At 40.7% G+C, this 21,567-nt stretch overlaps 2 protein-coding genes across 7 annotated transcripts in view; both read right to left on the reverse strand.

Annotated features, from left to right (window-relative positions):
* Positions 1-1,352, reverse strand: part of dennd5b (DENN/MADD domain containing 5B) — a 70,421-nt gene extending 69,069 nt beyond the window's left edge. For all 4 annotated transcript variants that reach the window (XM_056367570.1, XM_056367569.1, XM_056367568.1 and 1 more), the window contains exon 1: positions 308-1,352. In XM_056367570.1, the coding sequence (XP_056223545.1) occupies positions 308-416 (109 nt within the window). In that variant the 5' untranslated portion in view covers positions 417-1,352. The remainder of the gene's footprint in view (positions 1-307) is intronic.
* A 942-nt stretch (positions 1,353-2,294) lies between these two features.
* LOC130163528 (uncharacterized) lies at positions 2,295-21,567 on the reverse strand. Of its 3 annotated transcripts, none has more exons than XM_056367799.1 (5): positions 21,270-21,567; positions 7,195-8,429; positions 3,238-6,774; positions 3,055-3,117; positions 2,295-2,912 (listed from the first exon to the last, which is right to left on the reverse strand). In XM_056367799.1, exons 2-5 carry the CDS (start codon positions 8,375-8,377, stop codon positions 2,860-2,862), a joined length of 4,836 nt encoding a protein of 1,611 aa, XP_056223774.1. In that variant the 5' UTR covers positions 8,378-8,429; positions 21,270-21,567; the 3' UTR covers positions 2,295-2,859. The 3 variants fall into 3 exon arrangements, with proteins under 3 accessions (XP_056223774.1, XP_056223773.1, XP_056223772.1); XM_056367798.1 differs by having other exon boundaries at positions 7,156-8,429; XM_056367797.1 differs by having other exon boundaries at positions 3,238-8,429.

Consider the following 21,567-nt stretch of genomic DNA (forward strand, 5'->3'; position numbering starts at 1 on the left):
TAGCCTAATGTAGATGTGGACTGCTTATTACAGTACAAATGGCTCTGAAGGAGACCTTGATGCATTCATTAGAATCTGGGAGTTTATTTGTAATGAGTTTAGATTCAAGGATTTACAGTCTTTCACCGTGCGCTGTTTATCTTGCTGTGATTTGTTTACATCAGAATGTATGTACCACTCAATATAATGTGGATGTTTGAGCTACATGATGTTGGAGGGATATTTTTGGTCAACAACATTCCTGAGATGAGTTCCGCTGGAGGACTGTGGGGTAGCAATAAGACACCAGAGAGGAAAAAGGTCCTACCTGCTAACTCGTCCGGTTCCAGTCCAGTTTCTGTGTCTATCCCACAAATAACAAAATAGTGGGCGAAGCGACAGGGCGCCGCGCCGGACACCGCGGAGCTGCCACTCATCCCGGCTTCGTGTGCAGCTCTGTCCGCTCCTACTTGTTCAAGCAATACATCTCCAGTGAAAAACTGGGAAACTGGATTGAATTCTCGACTCAGAGAAACGGCGTCGATTCTCGGCGGGAAAAAGAAAATGCTTCGTGGTAAATCAAAGTTGTTTTTCAAAGCTGTTCCGGTGAGACTTGGCTTTTCGCGGACCGGAGCTTCCCGACACACGACTGACTGAGCTGTAGGAAAGACAGCGCTGTATCCCCGCCTCGGCGCAGCTCAGAGAAGCCGCCTGGATGGGCGGGATATTCAAATCCAGCGTCCTCTATTCAGTCTAATCAGTGTGCTGACACCGAGGACCAGATGCCGTTTGTGTTTGTAATAATACAGTATAACAAATGTTAATGTTCCTCCCTAAGTGGCCGACTGAACGAGACACGTGTTTGGTAACGTAATTAAAGCGGTTGCAGCCACAGTGAATGCAACGTCTACAAAGGTGCAAATTATTAGGGCCGATGTTGTGTCGACTTCTGTTTACCCTGTGTTACCCAGAACCCTAACTCCACAACACTATGAGGTGGACACAGACTTGGACCCAAGCTTTCTATAACTCTTAAAAATAAATAAACAATTATTGACCTGTGGTCTTCTGAGATCTTTGCTCTGAGGCCTCTTTCACATCAGCTGATGTTTTCTAAATGGTTGAGTGTTTATAAGTCAAAGTGTATCTAACGCACATCTCTGATCTGTCTTCACTGACTGACTCCAGTATTAGCTTCTGTTCATGTCTAGAGTGGAGAGCTTCACACAGTTTCCATCACTGTGAATGTTTGTATGATGTTTTCTATATTGAAAAAAACATGGCAATGATTTATGTGTTATTAGTTAATACAGATTGTGTTTATAATTGTAACTTTGACGAAAATCTGACCATATTTGAAGACCAATTTATAAATAAACAATCACCAATCAGGGAGAAAGTCATCCATTAATTTATATTTCTTTTTTCATTCAAGGTGAAAAGTCAGTGTTGGCTTTTATGATATTTGATCAGTTTTAGGGTGTTTTCAACCATAAAACACACATCTTACATATTTTAATCTATTAATTTATGCATAGCCCTAAAAGATTTACAAAATACAAAGCCGCCCATAGATTTGCAATTTAAAGGAAACATTGAGGTAATTTAGAGGTACTTATTCAGGGATGATTTTTCATGGTATTTGGTCCATTTTAAGGAGTTTTTACCATTTAATCCACATAAAATACATACTGGGGGGGTGGGGGCCCAGTAGCTCACCTTGAAGAGCACATACCACAGCAATGGTGTTGGTTTGAATCCAGCCCAGGCCCTTCTCTCAATGACGCTATCTCATTAAAGGCAAATAGTGCCCAAAAAATATAGATAAATGAAAAACAACACAACACATACACCTTCTGATATTTGCTGTCTCTGTGTATTATGGTTCTTAACATGTTTCACTGGAACATGATGTACACTTTGAGGATATTTTGAAAAGGATGAAATCAGGTTTAGTGGCCCCCCAAAACAGGTTTCCTGTCATAGTCAACCAAAACTTTACCAAACTGTGGATGAATTCCATATCATTCTGTAAATAATTACTATATTTACTGTTTCATTATCATATATTACAGCAATTATAACAATATCCATCAGATGTTTTGATACTAGATGGCCAACTGCTGAAAAAGACTGATGAATTGACCAAATATTGATAGGTGAGAATTCTGCAATGACAGCTGTTTAAATGTTTCAGACCATTTCAGGTACATGGAGACACTATTTTCCAGCTGCCAATTTCATATGGATCCATGGTGAAAGCAGCAACAGAACTAGTCACTTCTGTTTCTGATAAGACGACAGAATCTGAACGATCACAATGAACTATGTCGTTTAATACAAGCACAAGTGAGTATAATTTAAAATGGAGAGCAACTTTAAGTGCAACCTATATTGCAATGTCTCCATCTAGTGGTGAAAAAGAACAACACATGAACCAAACAGATAGGAAGTCATTGAATTTTTTTTTAAATGATATTTACTCACAGCTGAGTACAAAAACAAACATTTAAAAGTGGTGAAGGATATGATTATATACTGTGCATCTATCTGTAGTTCTTTTTTTTTTTTATATAAAAAGGACAGAAATGGTTTAAAATATCTGACATATTTCAAGATCTGTATTCAGAGGAAAAACATTTAATTATATGAATTTTTTTCAATTTGGAGGCAGCTGTTCAAAAGAACAGTTGACAATGACAACACCAACTACACACACACACACACACACACACACACACACACACACACACACACACACGACAGGCTGTCAATGTACTATACAGAAATGCTTTGGAAGATTAAAGACAGAAACAGTGAAACAGTTACAACAATAAACTGTCCTTTGGAACATGAGTCGTAGGAACTGGCACTTTGTTCTCATTGAAAGGATCTTCGAGGGAATCTATACCACTTCCTCTCCCTGACAGAACCTGTTATGAAAAAGAGCAGAGAACAACACGGAAACGATTGCATCTGTATCTCAAAAAAACTGAAAGTATTTAATCGTAGAGTGCATTAGGTGGCTATGAAAGAATTATTATTATGCTTGGAGCAAACCATGTAAAGTATCACCTTCCACTGGCCTTGCCTCTCTTGGCATCTCTGACCACTTGCTACCTTCACTCATGAAGTATCCTATGATAACAATGAGTGTTGGGAAAATTTGCTTAGATTAGACACATTTGTTTTTATTTGCCTATCAAAAAACAAATGCTCAGAAGAAAGTAACATTTTAAAGATTTCAAAAGAACACACTTTGTTCCCTTATGATGTCTCGATTTCTCGCCTTTGTCAACTCTCTGGCTTCGAACTTGGACCTCTTCAGCAGGGGAGCTGCAGACTCGAGGGAGTTGTGCCTCTGTGTGGGCACCTTCTCGCAGTGACTAGGTCCTGGCCTCAGTTTCCTCCTTGATTCATAATTTGTGTTTCTCAAAGCCTCCTCTGTCCCCATGCTAGTTTTTCTGTCCCTCCTGATGGCGACATAGCTCTTCTTCCAGTCTTTTCTCACTTGTTCCAATGCTGATGATTGCACAGGTGCAGAAGATAATGGGCCTTTGGTAGTTATGCTAGGATGATCTGATGTTGAGGGGTTGCTATAAGAGTGACAACACTTTAGTTTGGATGAAGACAAATGTCTTGGAACTGATGTGCTCTGCATAGTTTTAGAAGGAATAGAAAAGGTACTGGTTTCTCCAGACTGTGACAACTCTGAGCTTCGCCTGGCTTCAGGAATTTGTGCACTTGTGGAAGTTAAGCTATCGGTGGAGGTGGATGGGCCTTCCAGGCAAGGTAACGACAGTTGTCTTAAAACCAGTCCGGGTTTTGTCATGTTGGATTGAACCTTATTCTTTGTTCCACAGTGTCTATCAATTGCAGGTTTTGGTTTGGGCACAATTTTTTCTTGTTCATCTCTTTGTGAACGCTTTGTATTCTTTTCACAGGGGTCCATCTTTTTTCTGGCTGCTGTGGGGGTCTTTGGAGACCTTTGACATTCTTTGGTCTTCGGAGTTTCAGCTTTACCCTGCCTGTGGACTTCTTTTGAATGTTTCAAGTAATTGCAGGTTTGATACGACTTCTTAACTAAAAGGCGACGAATCACAGGATTTGGGCTTAAGGTGGAGTCTGCCTCCTTGTGCACAGACTGGAGCTGCTTCTCTGGTGAGTCATCAGATGAAAATACAGTCTTTTGAAGCTTGTTGTTGGCAACTCCACAAAGACTGTTCACAGATTCACTTAAAGGTCTTTTTTGTATAGCAAATAAGGTATCACCACTGTCTTTTGAAACTGATGAGAGTGTTTTCTCTCTCAATTCCTCCTTTTTGCTGATCTGATTGTCTTTTTTGACCACTTTGTCAGAATCATGGAGAACTTTTCTTCTTTTTGAGGTCGTTTGTCTGTTGGACTTCTGTTGACCACGCTCAGAGTCACCCTTAGCCTCCATCCGATTTCCACCCTTTTTTATACTGAGGGACAGGTCAGAGGATGTATTGTGCATCAATTCTTTCAACTGTGCACCATTAAGTTTAGACTGGTACTGCAGTACTGATGAGTCTGCAGAAGACAATCTCCTTTCTTGGAGCTTTTTTTCAGCAGTTCCACAATCGCTGTCCACAGTCTCCGGTGAAGGTCTCATTTGTTGAATTAATTGCACACTGTCACTGTCCACTAAACCTGAAGGGAATAATCTCCCTCTGCTTGCCTTATTGTAGTTTTTGTCACTATCATTGTCTGTGTCAGAATCAAGGATTATGACATCTTGTGAAGATTTTTTTTCATGTAGAACATACTCAGAGTCAGTTTTGGTTTCAATCAGCTGCCCACTTGTTTCTGTACTGTGTGACAAGTCAGAGTCTGCATCATGTACCACTTCGTCATTAAGTTTAAGCTGGCGCTGTGGTGCTGGTGAGGCTGCAGATGGCAGTCTGTTTTTTTTAAACACTAATCTCTTCCCTTTTGCCTCCATTTCACAGTGTTGGTCACTTTCATCCTCTGTTTCAGAATCAAGAATTATTATGTTTTCCTTTTTTGAAATCTGTATGTTGGTCTTAGGTTTGACATGCTGTGAGTCAGCTTGGGCCAGTATTAGCTCTGCAGGTTTTTGCATACAGCCCAACTTGCTAAAGCTGCTGGTTTGACCTTTTTGCACATTTGTAGCCTCATCATTTTCACTCTCTTTTTCAGACTTGGTATCATTGGTCTCTGGAGGCAGATGTGCTGACCTGTTTTTTAACAAATGCTCAGACACTGTCATGTAGTTTTGTTCTGATGCAGATGAGTAATCACAACTGTCTTCCGTTTCCCAGCTGTCTTCGGACTCAGAGCTGGACTCTCTCCTGTTCTGAGGTGTATGTTGTTCTTGCTCAGAGTCCAGTTCATGTTCAGGTGTGCTCCTGCCTAATGCTAACAAAACTGTCCCATACTGTACAGCTTTTGCCCTTAGAAAGCTCTTAATTGTGTCAAAAACCTCCAGTTTGTAAGATGAAGAAGCTCGTACTGGTTTTGGAACTGGACAATATAACTCACGGTGTGTTGCATTTGTGTCACTGTGCCTGTCTTTGTCTCCAGTTTCATCATCATCTAGGACGACCTTTTCAGTGATATCCTGGGCTTCTTCCTCTGGTTCAAATTTAATGTCTGACATGCTTATAGGTATAACTATATAGTCATCATCCATCTCATCGTCAGTCTCATCTCCATCTTTCAAAACAGAGGAAGGACTATATGAAAAAGAGTGGTATGTTTCCCATCTCAGACATCTCTCACCGTCACATTTCGGACATAATAGATAATCAGTGTCACCAAAATATGCACAAGAGCATTGTTGTGGTACATCCAGTGTTCCCGTCTTTGGTGAAATCTGCTTCTTTGCAATCAGTCTCTCATCTGAAATGTTTTCTGTCTCTATCTGAGCTTGACCCCGAAAACATCCATAGTCTTCATTTTCAAATGGTGACTGCTTATTGTCAGTTTCAGGTACTTGTGTAAGTGAAGGTGTTTCCACAGCCAAACTCACAATCTGTTGATTATCATCTTCACTTATATCTTCATACTGGCGCTCTTCTAAACATGGTGGGAAGTTTAATTGCTCATGCTCTGTGTTTGGGAGGTTGGTCAACAGCTGTGACATGTCTTCATCATCTGAAATGTCTTCATATTGTGGATCTTTCAAAATTTCCACAGAGTCTGCTTCCTCACTCTTGCTTTCAGGTAATAGGTGAGGCTCTGGGAGTTGTGAACGTACAGATCCTGGATCCTCCATCACACCTCCATGGCTTGTTTGTTTCCACAGCTGTTCACTTTGGCCTCTAGGAACTGATATTACATTATGAATCTGAATTTGATCAACTGATGAATTTAGCTTCGAATGTCCAATTACTTTCTGACAGGTAATATGACAATGTTGAGCTTCGGAGTGTTTCTTTTTGTCTGTATATGCGTCTTGATTTTCATTGAGTGATGTGAGTACAAGTGTTTCAAATCCAGTTACCACTGAACTTGACTTGGTTTGAAGATCCTCAGAGACGGTCACACCTCGCACATTGTCCAACCCTACTGCCTCCATTGGTTTTAGATCTGTATCTCCTTTGTCCTTCTCTGTCGTGTGCAAATCCTTGTTAATATTCAACCAAAGAGACTTTTCCTCTTCTTTTGACAAGCTGCTGTTGAGCAATAAGCTAGGGTCCTTCTCAGTCAGCCCATCCAAAGTCATTTCCGACATCGTCAGAACCAATGGACTTTTATCTTCACTCTTTGTGCAGGTGGCAGCAACTTTCGCCATAATCTGTGGATATTCTGTGGATGTAAAGAGATGAACGTTATCTATATCCCCATTCCAATACTGTTTCAGTATGACCTTGGAAAAGTTGTCCATCTTTGTAAAGGTCTCTACTTCCTCCAGACTAGCAACCAGCTCCTTCAGTGCAGTTAACGAATAATGAACAGTGGTCATGCCATTATGTAAGTACTTATCACACAATTTACTCTGGAAACTTTCATCACTGCTACCAACAAATGTTTTATGTTCACAGTAAACACGTTTCCCATCATCATTTGTAGGCATAATTACATCCAAGAGTATTTTTACTGGATAATTAAAATCTACAGATGCACTGTTATCAACAGATTCATTTTTAGGAGCATGTTTTAAGTTTCTTATAGGAGAGACAATAGTACCTGTTGAAAAGTTCTCTGAAGCAACTGTAGAACAATCACCTTTGTCTTTGGATTTGGCAGGTAACTCAGCATTTGCTTTGCTGCCCTTTGAACTGTTCTCTTGAATTGCTGATCCACAGCTGACACTGAGTCTCTCTTCTTTGTTGGAGGTAGAGGTTATGGGGTGGTGGGGATGGTCAACATTGTTGGATTTTGATGTGTTGTGGTCAGACTGGAGAATGGAGGCGCTGTTATTAGTGTGAAAACTCTTGTGTCCATCTTTTCCTTCTTCCCGAGGTGAAACTGTTATAAAATGTTTTAGCTTTTCTGTAATGAAGTCCTGTATTTGATCATCTGTAGGTGGTCCTGTTTTTCCAACTGGCAATAAGTTTTGAGTTGTAATCTGTCCAAAGTTTAGAGCGTTTAGTGAACTTTTCACCTGCTGACTCTTGCAGGGCACTTCACTTGAAAAATGAGCACTAGTATTGAGTTCAACGTTGGCATTAGTTTGCCCTGACGAAGAAGACGGGGAGGCATACAAAAATTTTGAATCTCCACAATCTTTCAGTAAGGAATATAGCAGTGGGCAAGATTTCTGCAGTTTGTTATTAGGTAGAGAAGAACGATAAACTTGCAAAGGAAATGTCTGTGCTGTGACTCCAAGGGCATCTCCCTGAAGTGCTGCAGAACTGGTACCAGCTGAAAAGGCACTGTTTAAATGTTGTCTTTGCTGCAGAATAGTATTATTGTTCAAATTCGAACCATTCAGGAAGTGTCTACTAAAATTTTGCTTTGAACATTCCCAATGTTGTCCACTATTATCACCAGACTGTCTCACTGAGTATTCATTATCAGATGTCTCAAAATAACTGCTGCATTGTGCAGCGGCATGTGGTAATGAATTAAAGTCAGGACCACTGTTCAGAACAGTACATGCAATGTCCGTGGAATTTGGGTGCTGGAATCTAGTGCTTGCTATGCTTCCTTGTGACTTCTGTTGGTGTTGGAGTCCCTGGAAATGTTGACGTGGTTGTGCGTTGTCTTGCTGCCTCTGAGCTGAAACCACTCTGACCCCCTCAGGATATTGAGAAGCTACCATGTTGATTTGCATTCCATTGTCAGGGTGGCCCACTGGTGCATGTTTAACATTGTTGTCCTGATGTGATGTAATAGCATAAGCATTACTCTTGTGTTGGAATGCAGGGGAGGCTCCTCCTTGGCTGTGTGGACATCCAGCGCGCATTGCATGGAGAGCAATCTTTCAAGTGACGACTTGAGTCAAGGATTTCTAAGGTCTAGGAGACAAAAAAGAAAATATTAGAAACTGGAAAGTCAAGGTGTCCTCGCCACTTAAGCTCATGCGTCCGTGATCTGAGCGAGTGGCTGGTTCACATTCAATATGTCATGTATGCCTTCTCCACTACAGGCACCTAATCAACTGTGACTAAAAAGAGGCTACAACCAATATTCTACAATAACAATGTATCCAATGACAATATATTTTTTACAGTATAGAAAAAAATGTTTTTTTTTCTTCTTGCAGTTATGCACAGGCTGCCCTGCAGCCGAGTCTGACCCCCATTTCACTGCTTTGCTTACTGTACATTGTACCTTGCTATGTGACAAACAAAACTTTAATGGCAGCATTGCTCATACATGAAACATAAAATACAATAATATAAATAATTATTATTAAATTTTTTTTTTTTTTTTTAAACTACAAAAAAACAAAACAAAAGAAAAACACACATACACAACTGAAACATAAAAATACAACATCATTGTTGTTTGTGATAACACGCCACTGTTGCATTCCCTCCCCCCGAGAGTACCTGGAACTAGGATGTAGTATATTTAGATTTTTTGTAAAACACCATGATTAATATTAAATAAGCTGTGCTTCACTATCATCTAAGTAAATGTAAACTGTACATTGTATGTACTGTGGTCATTTAATTATGTTGATCATTATAAAATTACATTTGGTAACAGTTTCACCCATATGCCATTTCCAGTTGTGAGCAATATTTTCCTCTAACTTGTGGAATATCACAACCAAACACTAAATTGCTATATTTAATTTTTTCTTGAAGAAAAAAACATAATCTCAGAAGTGACTGTTGTAGCTGGCAGTAGATTCGCTACCAGATTCTTCAGTCACCTCTCCATCATCACATTAAAGAACAAATCAAGCAGCCGCCTATGTTTTCTGACAGTACGGGGCAAAGACAATGCAGGGCCAACAGCCGAATTGTCCCAACGGACAAAAGCTCTACCGAGAGCTAGTCAGTGGTGTGTGAGGGATTGCTCCATGTCTTTTTGCAAACACATAACATCCCTTCGATGAAAACAGCAGTTGGACAACCAGGTTGTAGACAAACAAAGAAAAGTTTAGCCAGATTATCTCAACAACTTTATTTGAAGGTAAACTTTAAGGTGAGCACACCCACAATGCTCACCTTGCTCATCTCAATTGTGTTGCACAGGAAAACTGCATGCACTCAGTGAAGCAAGTTTGTTAAGTCAATGGGTAACTTGGAAGTTGGAATCATTTTACTGTTTGATGTCATCTTCAGATAGTTGTGGTTAATCTGTAGGTTTAAAATCTGTTTGACTATCCAACTGTCCTTTGTAAAATCTTTTAAGGTTGCACATTATATGCATGAAAACCTGCAGCCATTGTTTTCCACATAAGCCCACACATTGGTGGCATCTTGATTAGGGCTGCTTCACATGTTTGTGACTGATGTCACTGTGTGCCATAATAATCATAAAATAACGCAGGTAAAGCAAGACTTATAATGAAGCTGATTTTATGTTTATCCTATCCATACACTTATTTATCCAGCTCAGACTATTACTGTTTTTTTTGTCTTTTAAAAAAAAAAAAAAAAAAGAATAAATTCACAACAAATTTGAATTGATTGTTCCAATTTATCTCAACCAGTTTACAACAATCTGCCACATTTTAAGATTTGTGGTAAAGTACGATAATCAGTTAGTCTTGCATACAGACAGCTTTTGTTGTAGTGTTTTCTAACAGTTCGCTATTAGCTTAACCATCGCGATGTTGACATATAAAAAGACACCGGGAGTTGGCGGAGGAAACGGATGAAAATATCTCTTATGTTTGTTGCTTGTTGAACAGGTGGTTGGCTGAAGTTCTTATTGGCCTTTTACTTTTTATTGCACTTACAGTAACGAAAAGTTCAGTGATAGTTGTCTTCAACTCCAGTAATCTTCAGTTATCTTTACTACACTTGGCTCTGTGTCTGGCGCAGCTTCTGCTGTGCTGTTCACTCCGTGTGTGAATGTGTGTGTGCACACTGTACCTGCAGCCCCGCCTCTCCCAGAGAGCAGAGAGGGCAGGCCAGAGGACAGAGAAGCAATGTGACCATAGATGATTTAGAAATTAAATATATGGCAGTTAATAATGACTGGTCGCCTCAAACAAATCAATGTATGTATGGCAACAAATCGCATCAGCCCTAATCTTGTTGCAATAGCTCATATCAGCTTGCGCTATCACCAAACAGCCAAAATGCTTTCTGACATTACTTGTCAGATGGTTTATGTCATTACATTACATTCATTGGGCAGATTCATTGGTACAAATACAATATATACATTCAAATTCAAAAGGAACAAGAGCTAAAACGTTAAGAGTTGGAATAGCAACGTTCTCAAATAAACAAAGTTCATTCCACCACTATGGGGCCAGGGGAAAGACCAGCCTTGCCCGACTTAACTCATGACATGGAGTGATAGGGCAACTCATCCAGAGGCTGGTGGAGGAGCACAATGGTCAGCCCGCAGAGTTGGGTTAGACCATGACTTGGAGGCAGCACTTCTTCTCACTGCCCTATAGGCCTTCACCAGAGTCCTGAACTGGATGCAAGAGAATGATCCATTCTGCATGGCATGCTTGTTTTCTCCATTTTATGTTAATAAAAAGGAAAGAAATCTAGTTTACTGGTATTGCTAATTGTTGTGAACCAACCCTTAAGGTTTCTGAGACCAAAAGGAAATCTAAGGCCCTGTTCAGACCTGGCATTAACCTGCATCTAGGGTGATCACAAGTTTGAGATCAGATCACAGAGTGGGTCTGGGCCACATGTGGCCACATTCTTTTAGTAGTGTGAACGCAAATCCTGTGTGATGTGCCACACTAAGGGACTACCTACTCAACTGATGTCCTCTGCCATAGTCTACTTTGTCCTGCTGCACTTCATAATAATTTACCATTTCCAATGGCTAAACCCTTATTTCTTTGTAGAGTTATGCACAGCACAGTGATTCTTTCAACTCCTTTCTCTCCCACAAACACAGTGGCAAGGGATCTGGCTGTCATAGTCAGATCAGCTAAAAACAGGGGTCCCCAAACTACGGCACGTGGGCCACACCCAGCCCACCAAAGCAATTGGAGTGGCCCACTTAATGATCCCAGACAATCCCTCTAAACATCACCAATTTTTTTAAATTGCATTGTCCTATCATAATATCATAACATATCCGCACTTAAAGGTTGGCATTCCAATTAAAATTGACCATAGTTATGAGCTATTTATAGCTAATAGTGGCTCATCTTCACCCCCTGACACAATGGTATATTCTGACGTGACTTTGATCGTGACTGAGCCAGCATCAAGTGTGTGAAAGGTGAGCTGACAGAAGAAGGTTAGACAACAAAATGCCGAAACTGTTGGGGAAACAGAAAATAGATTCAGAGTGCAGAGTTTTCAAACAGCAGTGGATAGATTACTATTTTTTTGTCCAGTGCAAGGAAAAGGCAGTTTGTCTGATCTGCAAAGAAACAGTAGCGGTGTTCAAAGAATTTAACATTCGCCGACACTATGAGACCCGCCACGGAGAGCAGTATGCTAGCTTGTGAGTGAGGAGAGACAAGGTGACAAGGCTAAAATGTGGATTAGCTGTCCAACAGAGCACATTGCTACGCAGATAATGTACATGCCCAGCTGAAAGAGAAAACTAAAGATTTTGTGTATTTTTCATTGGCATTGGATGAGAGCAATGACGTGCAGAACACATCACAACTGATGAGTTTTATTCGGGGAGTAAGTTCAAACTTTGAAGTGACCGAGGAGTTGGCAGCACTACAAAGTCTCACAGATACTACAACAGGGGAGGATATTTTTGTAAAGTGTGCCAAACGATGGAAGAGTTGGATCTGGACTGGTCTAAGCTGGCCAGCATCACAACGGACGGTGCTCCAAATATGACCGGCATGAAAAAGGAAATGGCAGAAAGAGGTCTCACCCTCCCACTACAAGTCCACTGCCTGATTCACCAGCAAGCACTGTGCTGCAAAGTTCTGAGGTGGGAATCTGTCATGAAGGTGGTTGTGTCCTGCCTAAACTTCATCAGAGCAAACGGACTTAAACACAGGCAGTTCCAAGCCTTTCTCTCCGAGCTAGAATCAGCCCACGGAGACGTGCTTTACCACACTGAAGTCCGCTGGTTAAGCTGGGGCAGAGTTTTGAAGCGTTTTTACGACCTGCTACCCGAAATCAATGCCTTTCTCCTGACAAAGGGAAAAACTGTCCCAGAGCTGATCGACACAGAATGGAAATAGGACCTCGCCTTTTTAACAGATGTGTCAGAAATTTTAAACGGCCTCAACTTTCAGCTCCAAGGAAAGGGAAAACTAATCTGTGACATGTATTCCCACATCAAAGCATTTGAGCTTAAACTAGCGCTGCAAGACCCACCCATCTCCCTGCTACTCGAAGCCTCTCAGCTGAGAAAACCGGCGGTCCCGTTCCCAACCGAGAAGTGCAAGGACGCACTGGAAACACTGAGGGCGGAGTTCGGTGTGCGGTTCCGTGAGCTTCATGTCCACGTTAAAGAAATCAGCATATTCCAGAACCCTTTTGCTGCCGACATTAACGACACCCTGCCTTCTCTTCAATTTAAACTGGCTGAGTTGCAGACCTGTGATGTGCTGAAAGACGTATTCAGCCCCAACAGTCTGATCAAGTACTATGCTGCCCTCCCAAATGAGACCTACCCCAACATAAGAAAGCACGCAACAAAGATGTCCACAGTTTTTGGGAGCATATATATCTGTGAGCAAACTTTTTCACACATGAAGCTGATAAAAAATCTGACGAGATCAAGACTCACAGATCAACACCTGCATCAGTCTCTGAGACTGGCTGTAACTGGAATGGAACCTGACATTGATCTTCTAACCAGTCAGAAGCAAGGCCACAGCTCACACTGATATGGTAAGCCTACTGATTTCAATAGCAATAGATATTAAAAAATGTCATTATAGTAATGCTCTTTTTATAGGCAACATATTCCTTGAACAGTGATGTCACAGACAAAATTACACTGAAGTATGTCATTTGCTGATGGGCTGCTTGTGTTTTCTACCTGCAGTCCCTGAAGGGCCTGCATGCTTCCAGGACCACCCTGAAGTGAGTAGGAGAGATTGTGGTTGACCACTCCCATCCTGGAGGCGGGATCCTCACCCTCACAGCACAATAACCTCATCTAAGAGTCATGTAAATACAAAATCAGATCACCTTGCATACTGTTTGTTACAATTATTCTGTATTAATGTTATTTCACTGTAGCTTTAGTAAACAAATATACCTGTGTAGACAAAACACTTAACTATTCTGAACTCACCTTTATCTGAAAATACAAAATCAGCTTACCTAGGTAAGACCTGATTCTGATCACTATTCTGTATAATATTATTTCACTGTGTGGCATTAGGAAGCAAGCAAACCAGTAAAGACAAGATACTTACCTGTTGATAACTCATATTGTTTTTACTCTGTACATACAAAGCCAGCTCACCTAGATAAGACTACTTTACCTGTTTGTTTGTTTTTTTTTACTATTATTCTGTTTTATTATTTCACTACCTGTAAAGACAGAACACTTACCGTTTGTTAACTCAACTGTACCTGTTACAAAATCACATCACCTAATTCTTACCTGAACATTACCATCAGTTTGTGTTGTTATTTTCTATAAAATAAATGGAGTATCTGTGGTGAAGACTTTTTATTACTTTTTTTTTGCAAATCAACAGGTGGTGCCAAAGCCAAACGAAGGGCAGCTGCAACAAATTATCATTATAATCTCCACAATAATACTGGTTGTCACCCTGGCCCATATCATTTCCTGTTATAGACTAACCCCCCATCACAGAAAGGAAAGTTGATATGTCCCTCACTGAAAAAGGTTTGGCGACCCCTGAGCTAAAACAACAATGGATTTGGTATTTGCAAACAAGAATGATAGTGGGGTCCAAAAGTCTCAGACCACTTTCCCATTTGGGAATATGTGTTTATTTGCATCTAGAGTGGGGGAATGAGATCTAATTAACTAATCAGAATCGAATCGATTCAGGAAATCAGTGGCAATACCCAGCCCTACTTGAGGTGAACAGGACACTGAGGTAAACATTATACATATAGGCTTCCTGGTTAGGTTGATTAATGTTTTTGTTTGCCCATATGTTAGAGATTTTCACTGTAGGCCCCTTGGTTGAAGAATGTTTTGAGGAGCTCTCGGGAAGGAAGAGTGACAGCGGTGGGCAATTTGCAGTGTGTGAAGCGACTAACGTGAGAGTTGGCACCTCCAAGTCTGTAGCCATGATTCTCCACTAGAAAACAGTGGATTGCTCCCTCTGGGATAGGGGTGAGTTGCTGCCCCAAGTGAAGGAGTTCAAGTATCTCAGGGTCTTGTTCACGACTGAGGGTAGGATGGATTTTACCGGACAGTTATGGTGAAGAGGGAGCTGAGCTGGAAGGCAAAGATCTCAATTTATAGTTGGAATCTATGTTCCAACTCTCACCTATGGACATTGGCCATGGGTAGTGACCGAAAGAATGAGATCACGGGTACAAGCAACCAAAATTGGTTTGCTCTGTATGGTGTCTGGGCTCAGCCTTAGATGGGGTGAGGAGCTTGGACATCTGGTAGGAGCTTGGAGTAGAGCTGCTGCTCCTTAACATCGAAAGGAGTCAGTTGAGGTGGTTCGGATACCTGATTATGATGCTTCCTGGGTACCTTCGTATGGAGGTTTTCCAGGCATGTCCAATTGAGGGGAGACCCTGGGGTAGACCCAAAAGTCACTGGAAGAATTACATATGCTTACTGAACTGGGAATGCCTTGGTATCCCCTAGGAGGAGCTGAGGAGAGGGAAGTCTCGAATACCCCTTTATTTTTTTTACACATCTCGCACAGTCATTGTTATTTTAAAACAGAGAGCCCTTCGAGGGCTAAGAAGTTCCATTACACACAGCAATCTATGAAGAACTGTCATCAGCAAGCATCTTAAAACACTAACAGAAATCAATTAAACCACATCCTGTGCCACTAGACAGCTGCAGTCACAGACAATTAGGCAACAGTTCAGAGTTCCTTCAGTCTCTCCTGTAAAGCAGTTTGTCTCATCTCTTTTGTCTCCCAGTCTCTCCTTGCTGATCCACTGTGAGATGAGGCCCGGGCAGAACACGCCCTTGATGTGTGCTCTCCCCCAACAGATACATGTCAAATCATCATGGTTTGGCATGGTTAAAGTGGACCAACCTGGTTTACTTAAGAAACATTTAAAAGTACTGACCTATAACCTTTTCCAACCACAATTTCTTTTATTTTTTTTACGCGGGTATACCCACTAATAGAGACACGACACAACCCAAGTTTAATAGCTCAATTTGATAAGACAGTGAAGGCAGACAGGAAATGGGGAATGAAATGCTGCAAAAAGTCAAACTCGCCAACATATTTTCAGACTCTGCTCAGAAAATATGCGATAACAAGCGCCTTAACCACTCAGCTATCTGGTAACATCAAGCATGTAAGGAGTTTTGATTAGCAGGAAACCCTGCAGCTTACACACTGCATGGCAACAAGTGTTATTTATGTAACATCAGAATATTCACACACATGAACACTGGCTACAGGATATCATCAAACACACCACAAGTCTTCAGTAATGGTGACTAAATTATTACTAAAACTCAGCACTTAAACTTTTGCCTGTTTTGTCCGTTATGTTGGAGGTTTCTTTTGATTTTCTAATAATTGACACAGTCTTAACTATCCAGTCCACGATCCTGCCACCTTCCATTTTTGATAGGATGATAACTGGTGAAATTTAGCACACCCAAGCCTTTGGTTCAATTGCTGCTAATCAGCCCACTGTCAACCGTTATACAGTTAGCCCCCTAACTGCAGCGGGTGACGGCAGACCTTGTTCTACTTTCCTGAATAGTGGCAAGTGAACAATCATCTGAAAGACGCAAAGCAAAGCAGCGGGAAGATACAAATCCGAATTTTCATTTGGGGAATTTAACAATAAAATTGGAACGGAAACAGGATGAAAGAGTGAGCTGCAGGCCTGAAATAAGTTTTAAAACTTTCAAAAAACTTTCAGAATTCTGATTTCAAGGGCAACTGGGAAAGACAGTCAGCAGAAGAAGCTGATGCAGTCAGAAACTGACAAAACAAGGCATTAAGCCCCTTTTACACTGGTCAAAAAACCCACTTAGACCTGCTACCATTGGACTTATGCCAGCAATGGAAAAGGGTGCAATCAGATGTAAACACAACGCCCAAGTGAACACACAATTTTTTTCCTCTTTTCTTGCTGTAAAGCCTTTCAGACCATGAGACTGTAGACACACCCATCACCAGGGTTTTCCCGGCTAGAAGGTTACTCTCTCTCTCTCCACTTCGTCTGTATGTGTGCTCTGTAAGTGTATGTGATTACATCGCTCTTTGCAGTTATGTGTCCTCAGACTGAACAGAAAGGCAACTCGACTAGCAGTGGAGAAGGGGTCAATCAGCTACACAATCAGCTAGCCATTCTTAAGGAGAGGAGGGAGGCACTATATAATTTCATGATATGTGAGCTATGCCTTACATATCTCAAAGAGAGAGAGTGGTTATGCTAAGACATGTTCACAAATCAGATGTTGGAAACTCAAGAGCAGATTATCAGATTCAATGATTTTGGGAAGAAGACAGGAAAAGAAACAGCAGAGATTTTAGGAAGCAAGATGAAAGGCCATGACATTGCAAACAGCCGACAGACGGTACAATAATGGCTCCAATACCTCAGGGAAAGCAGAGGGGTGCATGCACACATATTAAAACAAAATCCACTAGCAACTTTCTTTCCATGTGCATCACATACCCTAAACCTGGATGACGCTATGGAAACTCAGTAATGTCCTGAAGTAGGTGTGTTTTTTGGTTTTATAAATCAGTTACACACACTATTCAGTGCAAGTCCCGAACAATGGGATGCTGTACAGCAGAAGATGGAGTGCTCCCTGAACCATCTGTCAGATATGTGCTGGAGTGCATGCACAAATGCAGTGCATCTGGTTGCAGGCCTTTGCCCTGATTGTTTGATGTCTTCGACAGTTTGGTTTCCTCAGTGGCCTGAATGGGTCTATGACACTGGATTTGGAAGTGGTTGTTAGAGACTCCATCTGTGTCAGTAGAAGTCTAATGGTCAAGAGTTTATTTGAAATTGACCATGTTGGTATTAGAACTAAGGGTGGGTAGGTGGTGGTGCAAAATGGTTGACCTGACTTAAGGTCATAGCTCAAAATCTATAAATTTTAACTGGTATACTATTAGGGCTGGGCGATAAAGCAATAGCAATAATTAATCACAAAATTATTTTCCCTGATTAAAAAAAATGTTCAATATAAAATCGATTTCCATGGTTATAGCAAGCCCACAAATGAATCACGAACAGCCAATCATGTCGCAGGAATAGAGGTCTGCATTGCTAAAGTTAGGAGGCATGGTGAGAGGTATAAATGCAGTCGAGCACGTGATACTTACAGATGCACACATTTAACATTGTATCTTCATCCTCCGAACTGCATTCTACTTTTTCTGCGGTGCCGCTCATTTCGCCTTACTTGCTTACTCTGCTCCAACTTCAAGCACGTCAGTGACATGACAGGATCCACTAGAAAGAGGATGTTTCACTCTGCATGTTTTAAGGATACACTCACACAACACAGTTCATTTGTGGTTGTTCAATGGTGTTACAGAGTTAAGTGAACTATGAGTAAAGTATAAACTAATGTTTTTCACTCGTACTCCAGTTGCTCTGTAGACTAACTCAGTTCTTTACTGTTGGCTATAAAGATTCAGTTCTTGTTTCTTGGAGTTTATTTCTGAAAAAACAAACCCCACCAGCAACCTTTGTTATTTTAACTGGTGTTACTTTAACACAAACGCTCAGCACTGGCTAAAATGAGAAGCTTCAGCTAAATGTCTTCTATACTGATTTCCTAATTACTAGTGTCTGAACTTAGAAAACCAATGCAACTTTCCAACCTCAGTGTCTGAAATCACCAAAGAGCCCAATTAATATGTAAAAAAAAAAAAAAAAAAACCCACAAAAACATCAGTCTGCAGCCTGCCATAACTTCCAGCTACGCCCACTTCATGTTACATCATGATGCTGTGCCTCCCAGTCCAGTGTGAAGGGGGTTAAGCATAGCACAGCTATTATTAGCTGCTGTTCAGACTCGTGCTGACCGATTAATCTTATTTTCATCGTCATCGCAACATGAGCATGTGCAATAAAAACGTCACAAAAGATTGAAACGCAATGAATTAGAAAAAATTATTGTATTTACACACACCATGCACACAGGGTTTTCAAGGCACAGCAAATGAGCCAAATAAACTGGAAAAAAGTTACCTGCAGCAGGAGGAAGACGATGACTTGACCAATAGTGACCTATGTCTGTGTTATTCATTCAACTTCACACAGCAAAACTGTACATACGTCAATATTTGTTTATTTATCACATCCTCATCGCAATATTTAACAGTGTAATCGCATATCGCAAATTTTCCTCATATCGTCTAGACCTAGTGCAGACCCGCTAAACAAGTTTTAAATTTGCTGACCAAAGCATCTCACACAGAGGCTCTGACACTCTATCCCGACGTTTTATCTCCGTATCAGAAACAATCTCCATACATACTATCATACATGAAAACGCATACATGATCAATCTGTGTAAACAGGAAGCAGATTGTCTTCTCTGCAGGTGATTAATTGCAAAGAATACTGCGAACAAGGAACAGCAAAGGTTGCGGCAGTGTTAAAATGGAGAATTTAAATGCACAAGAGCTTCTAGCAAAGACAACAAACTCAGTAACACTTGTATTTCACTATCCATGTTGCTTTTACCACTTAGCTGAGGCCCGATAGGGAACCGACTGTGGGTGTCTACGTCATCGTTTCCAAAGGTCTCAGTTTTTGCCCGTTCAGACTAAACGCAACCCTAGACTTTTCAAACTAATTTTTTTTTGTTCAAAAAATATAACTTAATACTCAATATCATAACTGACATTTTCAATTAATGTGGTGTTTGTCTAAAGTGTCCACTAGATGGCAGTATTTGAACACAAATGACAACCTGTTGAATTTTGAAAAGATTGGAGGAGGAAAGAAAGAATTTGCGTTCTGTAAGCCATTGATTTCAAAGTAAATCTGTTTGAGATCCTTTCTGATTAGTGGCGAGAGTGTTTTCCTGATAAATGCAACATTTCTGTTTTGAAAGCAAATGTGACTGGAATAAACACACATATTTTCTGTTGTTCACCTTCTGGCCAGGAATGAGAGGATAGAGGATGTAGAGACAGAGCAGGTGAGCATACAATCTGATACTTTATACAAAGATACTTGAACTTAATCAGATTTAACTCAAACCCACTCAAATTCACAGATCACAATGTTGCATTGCCTTTCACAAGTTTCAGTGATTTAGTCAGGAGTTTAACTAATTCTTGATCCCCCTATGCACAGATGGACTGTTCACTATACAGTTCAGCATGGCATGGCCGAATATGGGATGAACAAGGGAGACTGTATTCAGGATCTCTTAAAAGACCACTAAATTGGCTGACACTACAAAGTAGAGGTGGGAAGAAAAAAAAAAAAGGAAAAACCGATATTGCGCTGTTTTGCGTGGCAATATCGTATCCATCTTTTATTATAAAAAATTACAAATACGAATTTAACTAGAATAATAGAACAATAAAAAAAAAAAAAAAAAACAATTCTGGCAAGGTCAGCAGGGGTTAGGTAGCATCCAGGAGGCAACATGTAGGCATCAGAGAACAAAATCAGAAAATCCATCTGCATTTAAATCAAATTAGTGGGTTTGTTTTGGATTTATTTTAAACAAAGAAGGGACAAAGGAGATGGATATGACACATCTCAGTTGTATAGCAGTTGCTGTTATCACCAATTCACAACTTGTTCAGACAGTAATACAGGTCAAGATTTGTTTTAACTTTTCATCTCAGTCCCACCAGTGTGTTTGTCATTTCCAAAATTAGACAAGTAGATAATCTGGATACATTAGCTCTCTCTGCAAACAAACAACGATCCAGCCAGAAAAAGCACTCCAAAAGCGTGTTTCATCGTATCAGTATCTCAAACGTTCAGACTGTCAGCCAATCGATGCTGGTCAGGTTAGTCCTCTTTTTAAAAAAAAAAAAAAAAAAAAATTAATTAATTAATATAAGATATATTAACGCAAAGGGCATTTTAAGTACTCGACTACAGCAACATGCCGATCATTTTTTAACTGTGTATTACCATACACCACTCATAGTTGTGTGTGCACTGAAGTTGGAGTCGCCCAGCTGCCGCTGATTAACCACAGACGAGGAGAGGCTGTATGCTAGCGCCTCCAGATAGTTCAGTCTTTGTCGACTGGTCTGGGGATAATCTGTGTTATTGATCATAATTAGTCGAGACCCAGTTTTTGTCTTATCGGTTATTCATACCGATTACAAATGCATTTTGTTAGAGGGACGAGACGAGCAAATACAACAAGTAGCAGTTATGTTACTTTCATTTCGGAGGTCAGTTCTGAAATGCATACCATGTTTACTCCATGAGCAGCCAGCACGAGACGGAGGAGGAAATTAAGATAATGTTTCATGTAAACGAAACTGAGACTGCGTCACGGACAGAGCTTTATGGAGTCAACTTCCTTCTTTCCTGGTGTTGCACGTTTAGTTACATTTGAATAACAGTTAATTAAAAACACACAAATGTATACGCTCCCTCTTATCACCCATTATTACTTACCGAATCTCCACATTTCACGATCGCGTATTTAACGTATTCAAGCGTTTCCTCAAAGCTGTTGTTAAGGTCCTCTCATAATTTTCTACGTGACTTTTCAGGGCGTAAAACTTCACTCCAGACGACTGAAAGAAATTCGATCGGAGTGGCCGTTGTCCGTTAACGTTAGGAGTGGTAGTAATCCGTTATCGTCCGTGTGTGTCCAAAGCAGAAAAAAATGGGGATGGATTTCCTCAACGGTACTCCCACTGAATTTGTAGTCCCAATGCTCTGAGCTTCACAAGATGCGGCTGAAAGGAAA

The sequence above is a fragment of the Seriola aureovittata genome, chromosome 22 (genome assembly GCF_021018895.1).
Source record: "Seriola aureovittata isolate HTS-2021-v1 ecotype China chromosome 22, ASM2101889v1, whole genome shotgun sequence".
In the NCBI taxonomy this organism is placed as follows: domain Eukaryota; kingdom Metazoa; phylum Chordata; class Actinopteri; order Carangiformes; family Carangidae; genus Seriola; species Seriola aureovittata.